A 15,911-nucleotide genomic window follows, 5' to 3' on the forward strand; every position below is an offset into this window, starting at 1 on the left:
ACTAATAAACATCCAGTGGCATACAGTCACAAAGCACCCTATAGATCAAATATTGATGGACTGTCCTACTGTTAGGCAATAAATATTTTAGAGAAGTCTTGTTGTAAGGCTTGTCATGGAAAGGTTATACACTGCTCAAAAAAATAAAGGGAACACTTAAACAACACAATGAAACTCCAAGTCAGTCACACTTCTGTGAAATCACACTGTCCACTCAGGAAGCAACACTGACAATCAATTTCACATGCTGTTGTGAAAATGGAACAGACAACAGGTGGAAATTATAGGCAATTAGCAAGACACCCCCCCCCCCCCCCCCCAAATAAAAGAGTGGTTCTACAGGTGGTGACCACGGACCAATTCTCAGTTCCTATGCTTCCTGGCTGATGTTTTGGTCATTTTTGAATGCTGGTGGTGCTTTCACTCTAGTGCTAGCATGAGACATAGTCTACAACCCACACAAGTGGCTCAGGTAGTACAGCTCATCCAGGATGGCACATCAATGCAAGCTGTGGCAAGAAGGTTTGTTGTCTGTGAGCGTAGTGTCCAGAGCATGGAGACGCTACCTGGAGAATGAGCAGGACATCAGGAGACGAGGAGGGCACAACTCAGCAGCAGGACTGCTACCTCCGCCTTTGTGCAAGGAGGAGCACTGCCAGAGCCCTGTAAAATGACCTCCAGCAGGCCACAAATGTGCATGTGTCCAATCAAACCGTCAGAAACAGACTCCATGAGGGTGGTATGAGGGCCCGAAATCCACAGTGGGGGGTTGTGCTTACAGCCCAACACCGTGCAGGACGTTTGGCATTTGCCAGAGAATACCAAGATTGGCAAATTCGCCACTGGCGCCCTGTGCTCTTCACAGATGAAAGCAGGTACACACTGAGCACATGTGACAGTCTGGTGACGCCGTGGAGAACGTTCTGCTGCCTGCAACATCCTCCAGCATGACAAGTTTGGCAGTGGGTCAGTAATGGTGTGGAGTGGCATTTCTTTGGGGGGGGCCGCACAGCCCTCCATGTGCTTGCCAGAGGTAGCCTGACTGCCATTAGGTACTGAGATGAGATCCTCAGACCCCTTGTGAGACCATATGCTGGTGTGGTTGGCCCTGGGTTCCTCCTAATGCATGACAATGCTAGACCTCATGTGACTGGAGTATGTCAGCAGTTCCTGAAAGAGGAAGGCATTGATGCTATGGACTGCCCGCACATTCCCCAGACCTGAATCCGATTGAGCACATCTGGCACATCATGTCTCGATCCATCTACCAACGCCACGTTGCACCACAGACTGTCCAGGAGTTGGCGGATGTTTTAGTGCAGGTCTGGGAGGACATCCCTCAGGAGACCATCCGCTACTTCATTAGGTGCATGCCCAGGCGTTGTAGGGAGATCATACGGGCACGTGGAGGCCACACACATTACTGAGCCTCATTTAGACTTGTTTTAAGGATATTACATCAAAGAGTGTGACTCTATATCCAGACCTCCATGGGTTGATAAATTTGATTTCCATTGATACGCTTAGTTCATTCATTCAGATCTAGGATGTGTTATCTTAGTGTTCCCTTTATTTTCAGCAGTGTATATAATGTTGGATGTTAATGCTTTCTATTAGTATGCTGAACCGATTTCTGAGTTGCAGAATGATTTTTTTCATTCACATCAAAGGCTTCAAACTTCTGACAGTTTCCTGTTCAGTGCACGATATAACTAGCACAGTGGGTACAGTAAAGCTATTTAACTTGCTATATAGATTGAAGCGGTGACAGGTCATATAAAGTGCACAGCTTTTATTGGTACTTTGTGATTGTCTATAGAAAACGAAACAGACCATCTTTACATACAGATGTTTTATTATAATGAATACTTAGAAAGAGTAGAAAGCACCATTTGTCCTTGTGTGTCAAAAATATTAATGGTTTCTTTACACCACTAATCTGCATAACAATTATTTAGCTCTGCTAAATGTGACCATGCACAAATGTGTTATGCAAAGAGACTAAAGTATGACACAATAAACTGTAAATCATAACAATAAATCAGTTACCTGGATCATAGCCATTGTTTTTAATCCCACAGGTTTATGGCTAAAGCATGCATTATAGCCCGTCAAAATAAAAGGAGTCTGCTTAAATGACTGACAGTATAGGAAATCCCCACAGGCTTCAACCTTAGAAAAAAAGATGGAGCCCTGTGCTTCACCCTGTGCCCCAGCTTGGCTGTAAACTATGCTTTCTCTAGTAGCATTTCAATGTTTCAGCCTGATTGACAGGTTTCTTGCTATATGCATAAATCGTCAGCATACATCTGACACCCCCTTTAATCTCACTGACCATAATGCATTATGTAGCTGTAAATGTGGGGTTAAAAAAAATCTCTTTTGCTTCTCGTTTTTAGGGTAGGACTAATAATCATCATAGTTCACCGCAGCTCCATGTCGGAATGTATTTGGATTGCGGGGTCCAATTGGCGCATCTTCATCATAGTGGTGATGGTGAAATCCTCCATAGTATTCAGTTCCAGCACGGCGTTGATTCCTCCAGTAATCAGCATCATCTTCATATCTCTGTATTAAAAATATATATATATATATTTACTTTATAAAAAAAAAATATTGGCTGTGCGTTTTTTTTTTTTTGCGTAACTAATAGCTTAATGCTTTTGTCTTTGATGTTTTGCACTAAATATACAAAAATAGCACAGTTTGACATATATTTAGTTCAAAAACATACACCAAAGTCCAAGGAAGTTAGCACAAGACACCCTCCCGTTCATACAAGTCATTTACCAGCCTGCCATACTGGAGAGAAAATCCAAGCCAAAGTAAGATCACAGCACAACATCAGAGGCACCATAAAACAAGCGATGCAACGTTTCGGCAACAATGCCTTTTTGTAGGCATTGTTGCCAAAACCTTGCATCGTTTCATTTATAGTTCTATTTACAAGCAAATATGTACCAAGAGTTATCCAGATCTCAATATCAGTTAGGGAAACTGTCCAGGTTATATAGTGATTTAACAATATAAAAATAAAATGTAGCATTTAGCACCACTTACTGTTTCATCAAATCCCATATAGAGGAAATGCTGGTACCACTGCTGCACCTCAGGGCGACTCCTATCCCAGAGCTGGCGCTTTGATCGCTTTAGTGTATTTAAAAACTCATTGGCTTTGTTTCCGTCTACAGATACAACAGTTTTTTCTGGTTCCTTAGCTGCTCCCAACCAACAAAAGAATAGAAATGAAAACTTGAGGTTAACTACATGGCCCACTTAGTGTCGAGATTGATTAAAGCATAGCTGTCATTTTTTAAGTAACTTTTTAGGATAAACTATTGTATGCATACTGTATATGAGGTGCAGGACTATTTCTGGCCACTATATTACTAGAAGTTGGAGACTAGCTGCTATGATATCTCCCATACACGACGCACATATTCATACATGAGAATATTCTGCTTCCCTATATCTCTATAGCACAGCCTCAGAAGCAGCAGCATGTAGACGTTATGGATCAGTACTAAGAGTAAGCTCTGCAGTCTCTCTGTCTGCCTCGGACTTTCCCTCCTCTCCCTCTTCCCTCCAGCCCTCTCCATGTACCTCTATGGACAGCATGTAACTTGATTCCTCAATGAGTTGACAGTCCATCTTCTCTCTCAAAACAGACCAGAACTGTTTTTTAGAGTGAGTGATAAGTTGTGGAGGAACGGGGAGCAGGGAAGGATCCTATTAAAGGGGTACTCCCGTGGAAAACTTTTTTCAACTGGTGCCAGAAAGTTAAACAGATTTGTAAATTACTTCTATTAAAAAATCGTAATCCTTCCAGTACTTTTTAGGGGCTATATACTACAGAAGAAATGCTTTTCTTTTTGGATTTCTCTGATGTCACGACCACAGTGCTCTCTGCTGACCTCTGCTGTCCATTTTTGTAACTGTCCAGAGCAGGAGAAAATCCCCATAGCAAACATATGCTGCTCTGGACAGTTCCTAAAATGGACAGATATGTCAGCAGAAAGCACTGTGGTCGTGACATCAGAGAAATCCAAAAAGAAAACAATTTCCTCTGTAGTATACAGCCCATAATTTTTTTTTAATAGAAGTAATTTACAAATCTGTTTAACTTTCTGGCACCAGTTAATTTAAAAAAAAAAGTTTTTCACGGGAGTACCCCTTTAAGTGAATAAAGAGGCATTTCCCTAAAATTTTTCCCTGTAATTAATATTGCAAAGTCTTTCTTATATGTATTTGTTTGTACTATTGAATTATGCAACGTTTGTTAAAACAACACAGACCATTTCAGTTGAAAAAGCTATGGTTTCACTAACTTAATTACTTATCCTAAGGATACGCCTTGAATATCTTTCACGAAAATAGCCCTAAAGGGATACTCCACTGGAAAACATTTTTTATTTTAATCAACTGGCGCCGGAAAGTTAAACAGATTTGTAAATTACTTCTATTAAAAAATCTTAATCATTCCAGTACTTATCAGTTGCTGTTATGATCCACAGTGCTCTCTGCTGACACCTCTGTCCATTTTAGGAACTGTGCAGAGCAGGATGGGTTTTTTTCTATGGCGATTTGCTCTTACTCTGGACAGTTCCTAAAAAGCAGAGAGCACTGTGGTCAAACAGAAAAGAAATTCAAAAAGAAAATAACTTCCTGTAGATCATACAGCAGCTGATAAATACTGGAAGGATTAAGATTTTTTTTTATAGAAGTAACTTACAATTCTGTTTAACTTTCTGGCACCAGTTGATTTAAAAAAAATTTTTTTCCAGTGAAGTACCCCTTTAAGGGTAGGGCCACACGTAATGGATCCGCATCATCTTTTACGCTGCGGATCCGCTGATGACAACCCTAGAGTGTGCCTCCTGCTGTGCCTGCTTTGTCTACTTCTAGCAGCAATCCGCCCATACAAGCAGACACACACAGGGACCTGCGAGTCGCTGCGCCCACGTGCAGTTTACTCATAGACACTGCAGTCGCTCCCTCAGCTAGGAGAGTACACTGCGCATGCGTGTGGTTACTCGCAGGTCCCTGTGTGTCTGCTTGTAGTTGCGGATTGCTGCAGGATGCACACTCTAGGTTCGGTCATCGGTGGATTTCAGTGGATTTCTTGTGTAAAATACGATGCGGATCCGTTACTTGTGACCCTACCCTAAGGAAGACCTATCACAGCTCGTGACGTCTGTTTAAGTGAATACATGTATTCCCTATAAAATAACAATCATTGAGCATTTTTTTCTTCTAACTCAGCATTGTATTATTTCCCTTAAATATCTATAAATAAATTAATTACTGGGTGCTATAATCCCCCTTGTTGAAGAAATGTCCCTATACAGTCTGGGACATACATCTCTTCGATTGGACTATGTTGGACTTTGTAAAGGCACATTCCCAGATGGTAACACCTATCTGTACCTACCTGTCTACCTACCTGTCTAAGGCATGTGTAAGAAAACATGTCATGTTAACAATAGGGACAGAGTGACTTACCTTCTCTTTTCTGAAGCATCATTCGCAGTTTGTTCCCTCTTGAAACATCTAAAAATATATGAAATATTTAGTGTTGCTTTTATAGAGCAATTAAAATGTGCATACAGACTACATACACATAGTATGTAGTCTTATATGGTATACAGAATTCATAAAGTAAGAATTCTAGTACTTTAAAGGGCAACTCCGGTGGGAAAAAAAAATTTCAAATCAACTGGTGCGAGAAAGTTGAACAGATTTGTAAATTACTTCTATTTAAAAGATCTTAAAGGGGTACTCCGGCGCTAAGACATCTTATCCCCTATCCAAACGATAGGGGATAAGATGCCTGATCGCGGGGGTCCCGCCACTGGGGACCCCCGTGATCTTGCACGCAGCAGCCGGTTACAATCAGTCCCCGGAGCATGTTTGCTGGCGATAACGGGGCCGGAGCATTGTGACATCACGGCCCCGCCCCCATGTGACGTCAAGGAACTTTTGCCCTCCCCTCAATGCAGAAGATACAAACAAGGAGAGCGCTCCTAGTGTGATACCGTAATGCAAAGAAAAGATGAACAAAGAAGAAGACTTGCTCACCAAGTATAGTTGTACTACAACCAAGTACAACTATGGTGAAGGCGTGAAGTAACCCTGCAACGGGCGAAGAACGGCAGCTGCTCCTGGACACACAGGTGAAGCACTCAGACGGATCCCTCCAAGGAACAGCCCAGGATAAAGGCAGCGCACAAGACTTCAAACGTAAAATTGTTTAATTACCCGGCATGCAACACGTTTCGCTGGATAACCAGCTTCATCAGGCATGTGGCATGCTTGATGAAGCTGGTTATCCAGCGGAACGCGTTGCATGCCGGGTAAATAAACCATTTTACCTTTGAAGTCTTGTGCGCTGCCTTTATCCTGGGCTGTTCCTTGGAGGGATCCGTCTGAGTGCTTCAATGCAGAAGAAGCAGGGCTCTATAGACAGGCTGATTGACAGCCTGGAGCACCAATCAGAACACTGCTTCTTCTCCTTGCCCTACTCGCACTTCTTGGATTTTGTCCCAGTGGCTAGGACACAGAACAGCATCCAAGCTGGTACGAGGACCCCTAGTGGCCACGAATATTGGTAAGTGTATTTAAAAAAAAAAAAAAAAAAAAACTATATATTTTGTAATGCATTTAAATAGCAAATGTTTTTTTTTTTTTTTTTTGGTGTGCTGTCACATATCAAATGTTTTAATGTGACAGTGCCCATTTAGCAGATATGGAAATAAGAATTTATGCGGATTCTGATCAATTCTTCCAGAGAATAGGTGGAGAAGTGAATTTTATCTAATCTCTACTTACACTTTTGATGTTGATGTTCTAAAACATTTATTTCTACACTACATTATTAATAAGAAGACACAGTCCTGAATATTAACATGGTGTGAGGTAAAACAATGATATCCTGCTGTGTTTCCCAACCAAGTGTGCCTCCAGCTGTTGCAAAACTACAACTTCTTGCATGCCCAGACAGCCAAAGGCTGCCTGGGCATGCTGAAAGTTGTAGTTTTGCAACAGCTGGAGGCATACTTGGTTGGGAAACACTGAGATAATGTATGATGCAAACAAAAACAGCAAATATGCATCACATTATTTATGTATTCTATTATACCTGAAGTCTAAAGCACAAAAGATTGTAATATTGAGTTTTCTCTGTCTAGAAAAACCTAGAAAGAGTATTCGTGTACTGTCATATCATTAATGTGAACATGTATTTGATATATAGCTCGTCCCCTATGTGTATTACAAAGGTATGTGCATATTTACAATGGTTGCATCATAACATTACTTAGTTTACTACTCTATACCTATGATTGATACTACTATCCATTACTATTCTGGACATTCGCATCTTGAACCTGTAACAATAGGGTATGTCAGTACATTAGAAATAGGCACCACTCACCTGGGCATACAAGTACCATGACAAGAAGGACCAAAGCCAGACATGATAGTCCAAGGCGTTGCTGTAACAAGGAGAGAAGTCCCATCGTGCTGGTGAAGACACCTGTTATCCCTAACCTAGAAAAGTATGAGAAGAGATTGTCCATTAACCTTCCTATGCCAGTAAACCTCATTAGGTAGGTGGGTATGAAGGGAGGATACAGAAATGAATAATCTTTTCAGCAATGACCTCTTTTCATAAAATAAAAGGTTACTTCAGGCCATTTATAATGAATGCTGGCAGCAAAAACAAAGCATCTAGGTGCAAACACATCTCCGGAAACTGTTTTTCCTCTGCATGAGTACCGGGATTCACATTGCAGATAAACACATTGCTTGACAGATTCCATGTCTCTAAACTGTAATAACCAGAATGTAGATAATGATCCAGAAACATAGCACAAGTCTTCTATTTAACCCCTTTTCCCCCCGTTTTTCCATTTACATTCTTTCTCATCACCTTCTAAAAATCGCTTTCAATTTTGCACCTAAAATTCCATATGATGGTTAATTTTTTGCGCCACCAATTCTACTTTGCAGTGACATTTTTCATTTTACCAAAAAAAAAAAAAATGGCGAAACGGAAAAAAAATTCATTGTGCGACAAAATTGAAGAAAAAATGCAATTTTGTAACTTTTGGGGGCTTCCGTTTCTACGCAGTACATTTTTCGGTAAAAACCACACCTTATCTTTATTCTGTAGATCCATACGATTAAAATGATACCCTACTTATATAGGTTTGATTTTGTCGTACTTCTGAAAAAAATCATAACTACATGCAGGAAAATTTATACATTAAAAAATTGTCATTTCCTGACCCCCTATAACTTTTTAATTTTCCACGTACGGGCCGGTATGAGGGCTCATTTTTTGCGCCGTGATCTGAAGATTTTTTGTATTGATCTGACTTTTTGATCGCTTTTTATTAATTTTTTCATGATATAAAAAGTGACCCAAAACAACGCTATTTTGGACTTTGGAATTTCTTTGCACGTACACCACTGATCGTGCGGTTTAATTAACAATATATTTTTATAATTCGGACATTTCCGCACGCGGCGATACCACATATTTTTATTTACACTGTTTTTTTTTTTGTTTTTTTATGGGAAAAGGGGGGTGATTCAAACTTTTATTAGGGAAGGGGTTAAATGACCTTTATTAACTTTTTTTTTTCCACTTTTTTTTTGCAATGTTATAGCTCCCATAGGGGGCTATAACACTGCAGACACTGATCCCTACAAAGCCATAGCTTTGCATTGATCAGTGTTATAGGCGGTCGATTGCTCAAGCCTGGATCTCAGGCTTGGAGCAATCAATTGTCGATCGGACGCGACAGAGGCAGGTAAGGGGACCTCCACTCGTGCCTAGCTGATAGGGACATCTCAATTTTATTGCGTTGGACCCAATCAGCCCGACTGAGATGCCGGTGTGAGGTGGTTTTTTGCGCCCCCGTAGATCCATGCGTCCGCTCCTCCCCCAGCTCTCCGAACATTTCCGAAGCTAGAGCTGGGGGAGGGCAGAGCAAGGGGAGGGAAGAGGTTCACGCCCCCTCCCTCATCTCCCCTCCCTAAGCTCGGCTGGACGCAGATCTCTACGGCACGCCCCCTCCCTGAGGACAAAGATCGCCACGGCAGTTCCCCTCCCTCATCTCCCCGAACTGAGGACGTAAATCTCCACGGCAGGCCCCCTCCCTCATCTCCCGGAGCTAAGGACGTAAATCTCCACGGCAGGTCCCCTCCCTCATCTCCCCGAGCTGAGGACGTAGAGCAGTGCTCCCAATGAGCTCTATGTGTAAAGGGGGACATACTGCAGGGGCTAAAGGGGGACATACTGCAGGGGCTAAAGGGGGACATACTGTACGGGCTAAAGGGGGACATACTGCAGGGGCTAAAGGGGGACATACTGCAGGGGCTAAAGGGGGACATACTGCATGGGCTAAATGTCCCCCTTTACACATAGAGCTCATTGGGAGCACTGCTCTACGTCCTCAGGGAGGGGAGATGAGGGAGGGGACCTGCTGTGGAGATTTACGTCCTCAGCTCGGGGAGATGAGGGAGGGACCTGCCGTGGAGATCTCTGTCCTCAGGGAGGGGGCGTGCCGTAGAGATCTGCGTCCAGCCGAGCTCAGGGAGGGGAGATGAGGGAGGGGGCGTGGACCTTCTCTCTCCCCTTGCTCTGCCCTCCCCCAGTTCTAGCTTCGGAAATGTTCGGAGAGCTGGGGGAGGAGCGGACGCATGGATCTACGGGGGCGCAAAAAACCACCTCACACCGGGAAGCTTTCACTTTCATTTTAGACGTGGCAATCAACTTTGATCGCTGCGTCTAAAGGGTTAATAGTGTGCGGCACAATGATCGGTGCTGCATGCTATTAACCCAGGGTCCCGGCTATCATTAGCCACCGGGACCGACCCGGTATGATGCAGGGTCACGGCGTGACCCCACATTATATACCGGGACCGGGCGCAGGGCGTACAGGTACGCCCTGCCTCCTTAAGAAGTTAAAGGGGTTGTTCGGCCAGATAAAAAGATTTAACATGTTTAGTAATGACATTTACTGTACTCTGTAATATACAATTAGTTTGATGTCCCACCCTCAACGCTAGACTCACTCCACACTTCTTTGTGTCGGCAGGTGACCTACCGTAAGATGGCTGACTTTGTGGCTCTGCCCAAGCCACCTAGGCTAGCCCACAGCTGAAGAGAGTTGGCTCACAACCTTCAAGAGCTAGCAACCTTCAAGCATGTCACTAGACATCAAAGAGGAGAAGGGAGGCGCTATGTCAGAACAAAGCTGAAAGTGGAGTGTGTCATGGGGGCATTTTTTTAAACAGTATATATACACTTGCTGACATAAAATACTGCACTGAGTTGTTGGAACTGTAATTTCATATGTGTGAATCTGCAGTGGTCTCCCAATAGTAAGTGGATAACTAATACAGAAAATGCAAATCCTTACATTAAAAAAAGTAACCGGAAGCTGTAAATCTCTGTCTATGTAGAGGAAAGGAGCTTCTTCAGGGTCCTGTACAGTATACAGTGTCCCAAAAAATGGAACCACCCTCACCTGGTGTCGAAAGGAGCAGCTAACCCTGGCACAGGTAAAGAGTAGTACAGAACATGTAGTACCTCCCTGTACTGTAGAGAGGCGCTACCAGACAGCCAGTCAGTGCATGCACTTCAGTAATACAGGGGTTTTAGCAGTGAAATGCCCCTTCTGATTGGTCGGCTCTTCCAGCTATTGACATGTTATATACATCTGGACTGTCTGTAGCATTGTGTGTTTGGTATGGTTTCAAGTTACAATGGTCCAGAAAAGACGATGGTATGTTAAAAATGTTGTAACCTAAGGCTATTGTAAGTTGAAGGACCACTGTATATAAAATTAACAGAATGGGTGACACAATATTGATAAGGTTTGCTATTAGTTGTTGTTCTCTTCCCTTACTAGAAAGGGCTTTATGTCACAGGTGGCTATAAGTAGTTATATAGATCTAAATGCTCCCTAGACGTTCACTTAGGCCCAGATTTATCAAACTGTGCGAGAGAAAAACTGGAGTGATTTTCCCACAGCAACCAATCACAGCTCAGATAACGAGCTCTGGCAAAATGAAAGCTGAGCTGTGATTGGATGCTGTGGGAAAATCACTCTAGTTTTCCTCTCACACAGTTTGATAAATCTGGGCCATTGTCTTTCACTGAAGGAGCTGCACCTAGTGGTAGTGTGGGTCCCTGGTATGATGGCTGGCTGGTTGGAGCACCCAGGATGGTGTGGGTGCAGGAATACCTGACGCAGAGATAAGGAGGTGCAAAGGGTCCTTACTTGAGAAAGTGGAAAATCTTTTAATTCAATGCAATACAATCTCACTCCCAATACTGTTGGCTTGCAAAAGGTTACCCAAGTGCAAGAAGAGAGATGGTGCTGTTGCAGTGTGCCACTAGTCCTTAAATGTAAGTTTCCTGGATTTTGCATCCCCGTGGTGGTTTGGAAATGTCCCCGTTTGGCTTATAAGTGTAATGCCTTCAGAAATACACAAGAGAAGTCCTCACTTTACACAGTCCTAAGTGAGGGGCATGTTGGAAAAACCTGTCATGAAAGGTAACACTTGTGGCTGCAAAAAGCCCTGCACATATCGTTGAGCAGTTAATGTCCCTTTTATCACTACTAGGGGTGACTGACTGTTGTATGTGATTGTTCTCCAGATCATCACACCAGAAGTTAGGGCAGTGTGTTTCTCCAGTAAAGTGTGTTTCTCTTTAATAAAGAAAGGATTGAAGTGCTTATCACAAGGCCCCCATACTTGAACCAGACTGTTGTTGAATTCCAAACAGAACCTGGATTCTTCTGTAAAGATGATACGGTTCTTGTCCATAGCAGTCCAGGTCTATCTTAAAAAAAAACATTGCAAACAAAGCCAATAGTGGCTGGCTATCAATGGTAGGACATGTAATGGCCTTGAGAGCCCTGACACAAAATTTTCTTCTGTTAAGCATCTGGGAATGGTTCAGGTAGAGTATACACATGTGTGTAGTGATGGTGGATCAAACCATCCTCTCTACTGGTGGTCTATATGGTCCATCTGGAACCTGTTTGCCATGTGTGCATGCCCTTAGGTGACCACTGCTCCCAACACCCCCTATAAGTTTGGTCAGAACAACCTAGATAGGATTAATCAAAAGACCACCCTGCTTCTCTCTGTCTAATGATACCATTTCTTAAAATCTGTCAACTGGGCAAAATGTCTTCAAGTGGGCCATAGAGGCATGTCAATGCTGGCAGCAGCACCTAAGCATTCAGCCAACCGTATGAGCTAAAACCGTATACATCCACAGTTAGATAAAGTCCACGTATGCGATGAATATATGCTTTTGAAACAGTAAGACAAAACCATGGTAGGACAATGTTTTATGTTTGGCAAAAAATGGACAAAACAGGATTCCCTTTTAAAATATGAGTTTACAATGTCTGTGTATATATACGGTCGGCCATAAAACATATACGGTCGGCCATATACATAAAACGTGTTGTGAATGCACCCTCACCTAGGGTTAAATATATATAAAGCCCAATAAAGAATTACATCACTTCTCTTTTCCTATTTCGAAAAAAAAATAAAAATAAACATAAAAATGTACATAATTGGTATTGCTCTGTCTAGATATGTCTAAACTAATGTAGTATAATGTTGTTTATCCCACAAAGTGAATGGCGTAAACAAAACAAAACAAAAAAATCCAATGGCAGAATAACTGATTTTTGTCACTTCGTGTTCCAGAAAAAAAAGGGAATGAAAAGTGATCAGAAATTCCAACTATCCTAAAATGTTACAGATAAAAACTAGCAATCAACAAATAAAAAAACAACAGCTCTATAGATTTAAAAAAAGATGTAAAAAAAAAAAAAAAGAAAAGCTATATGGTTTAGAATACAGATATGCAAAGCATTTCTTTTTTATATTTGTAAACAAGACGAATATATATAAATATCTATAAATTGGTATCACTGTAATCACCCTGGCCTGCAGAATAAAAATAACCATGTAACTTTTTACTGCACAGTAAACACCGTAAAAACGATACCCCCAAAAGCTGCAGAATTGCATTTTGCAAACCCCACACTTTTTTTTCTGTATCAGATTATATTTTATGGTAAAAATGAAGTGTGTCTTGCAAAAAAAAAACAAGCCCACATGGCACGGTTGACGGAAAAATAAAAAGGCTCTTAAAGAAGGAAGGAGGAATTAAAAAAAATAGTTGGGGAAATTAAAATTAATAAATGGGGTTAATCCATTGTGTTAGGCTACTTGTTTTTAGTATTGCATTATTGGTGACATAAGATATTTTGTAACATTTGGTGGCATTTTAAGTCCTGGCTGATGGGAAAAATGCCAAAAAAGAAATGCAGTAGTTTTAGCTGCAGAAACTACAATGACCACAAAAGTGCCGAAATCACAATGTTATGTATGTACACTTTTCAATATTGTTCCCTTAATACTTTACAGTATCACATTATATAATCGAAAGGGATTTTTCCATCAGCCTTTTTTTTTTTTTTTTTTTTTAACTCATAGCAGGGTATCCTTTCACTTCATGCTTTTAGCAGTAAGGGCTCTTGCACTTCAGACACGATTAATGCTGCAACATTAAAAAGAAGCATGTTTAAAAAAAAAATATATATATATATATATATATATATATATATATATACTGTATATATACACACACACACACAATTATGTATACATAATTATGGAGATGGGAATACTCCTTTTAAAAAGAAAAAAAAAGCTTTGGAAAATTACTTAAAATGCTGTTGTCATCCAGCCTATGAGTTGAGGTGAATGAGGGGTACTATGTATTATTTATATTCCATTTCACTTGTTCTCAGACAGTCAATTGTTTGAAGGTCACTTCTGACTTCTAAATGTGCATTTCTTATTTTTTAGATATGCAAAATGTTGCGACTTCCCAGATTCTTAGTATCCCTTTGACAATGCTCAAAGTAGAGATCATTGCTCAGCAAATCTTCTGGAGTCTGTTGTCAGATCAGCAATTGCCAACATTTTTTTACTTTTTACTGTCACTTGACTTTTCAAAAACATGTATTCATAATCTTATACATTTTGACATTGACAGATTTTACTTACTATGCACTTATTAAGATAAAAAACCCTTCACTCTGCCCTCGAAGTATTCCCCCGAGGGTAACACAAAGAGAAATATAATTTTAGAAATCACATGTAGTCTGTTGCATACATACAATAGAGGGGTCCCATAGCAAATATCTAGATGTTCCCTTTGGTGCTTATTTTTAGCAAAGTCTAAATGGTCTGCTGTATGGCTCCCCTTTCATTCTTGATCCCCAGAATGGCTCCTCATCTCATTCTCCCATGCATGGGTTTCTATCTTATTCATTTTCTCTTGCATGGCTCCCCATTCTATTGTTGGTTCTAAGCATGGCTCCATATCTCAGTCTTGGTCCCATCATGGATCACCATCTCATTCCTGGTCCCCAGCATGACTCACTAACTCAGTCCTGGTCTCCAGCATTGTTCTCTGTCTCTTCTGTCTCTGTTATTCCAATCCTCAGCATGGCCTACACCCAAGCATGCTACCTACTTCAGTTTTGGTCCCAAACATGGCTCTCTATGACTCTTAATATTAATCCTCAGCATGGCTCCCCTCCCATTCCTGGTCCCTAGCATGGGTCCCTTTCTCATTCTTGACCAGCCAACGCAGCTCTCCTTTCCTTTTTGTTTTTTGGCTTGTACCTCATTTCAAGTATCCAGCATGGCTTCTTATCTCATTCCTGGTCTCTAGCATGGCTCGTCTTCTCCTTCCTGGCCCCCAGGATCATTCCCCTTGCATTCCAGACCCCCTAGCATGGCTCCCTCATAGCTCCATCATAGCTTCCTGTTTCTTTCTTGGGCAGCTACATAACTCCTCTCCCCTTGGCTTGACGGCACTGGAGATGCTCCTCTTGCTGCCTTTGCTTCGATGATCCATCTAATGCTGGTAGCATCTTTTCCTTGATGTCCCTTACATGCCTCCTCCTGCTTGTTGCTCCTATTTGGAGATGCAGTACAGTGGAGGCTCTGTCCAGTTGATTTGGTGCACAAAGAAATCCAATATGTATTGGGTATTTTTCAAAGGTTCCCACTGAAAATGTGCTCAAAAAAGTGATAATTAGTCAGATTAGGGGATGGTTTGGTTATGTAGGAACAACTTCCATAGACTATTGGTAGAAAAATCATTTTAAGAAAAAAGTCATCCAAAGGGACAGTCTTTTCAGGAAGTTTTTCTGTAATTACTAGTCATTCTGGGAAGATCATTATATGATTATATTGAATGTCTAGATATTTTTAGACTCTGTGCACACAACCATTACTTTATAAAGCTGCATACAAGCTTATGGGGCATGCTATATCTTTGTGTGTCTCCAATATCATGAAAAGATATTTTATGTGAAATCCAACAGACATGCTCCGCAGTATGCCATAGTACAGAGTAATATGGCCATAAGACCATGCTGTACAAGGCACTGCACAGATTATTATTAGGTGAATATAGATGTTTAATTGATATAAATTTATGTGGCCTTTAAAAAAGAATGTGTCCGCAGAAACCAATTGTTTAAAATAAGTTTTTATGGGAAAAAAAAGTTATTAAAAAATTATTGGTGATTTTTTTTCTAATTTTAGTCTCTATGTTAAAAATTTTTTTTTAAATCATAGGTCATTCTGACCTAAAGCCTTAAACTAAGCTGAGAGTTCCTGTTATGTACACTTTCCAGCAGTGTCTTCCTTATCATCACAGACAGGATTACAGCAAAAGGTGACACTAGTGAGTAGAAAACACAGGATTTACAAACATTCATGATAGATGATGCCACCTCCCTGTAGAATGACCACTGCACAAGTCACAGAGCATGCCTAGAAAC

The 15,911-nt window shown here is 41.2% G+C and overlaps 1 protein-coding gene across 6 annotated transcripts in view; it reads right to left on the reverse strand.

The window, feature by feature from the left end:
- Positions 1–1,837: 1,837 nt before the first annotated feature.
- The window catches only part of ECRG4 (ECRG4 augurin precursor), a 62,270-nt gene continuing 48,196 nt past the window's right edge, over positions 1,838–15,911 (reverse strand). For 4 of the 6 annotated variants that reach the window (XM_056560514.1, XM_056560516.1, XM_056560517.1 and 1 more), the window contains exons 2-5: positions 7,433–7,548; positions 5,503–5,550; positions 3,061–3,218; positions 1,838–2,568 (exon numbers count right to left, since the gene is read on the reverse strand). In XM_056560514.1, coding sequence (XP_056416489.1) covers positions 2,407–2,568; positions 3,061–3,218; positions 5,503–5,550; positions 7,433–7,548 — 484 coding nt within the window. In that variant the 3' untranslated portion in view covers positions 1,838–2,406. Of the gene's footprint in view, positions 2,569–3,060; positions 3,219–5,502; positions 5,551–7,432; positions 7,627–7,660; positions 7,771–15,911 lie in introns of those variants that run through there. The other 2 variants (XM_056560518.1, XM_056560515.1) reach the window with 2 other exon arrangements.

The sequence above is a fragment of the Hyla sarda genome, chromosome 2 (assembly GCF_029499605.1).
Source record: "Hyla sarda isolate aHylSar1 chromosome 2, aHylSar1.hap1, whole genome shotgun sequence".
In the NCBI taxonomy this organism is placed as follows: domain Eukaryota; kingdom Metazoa; phylum Chordata; class Amphibia; order Anura; family Hylidae; genus Hyla; species Hyla sarda.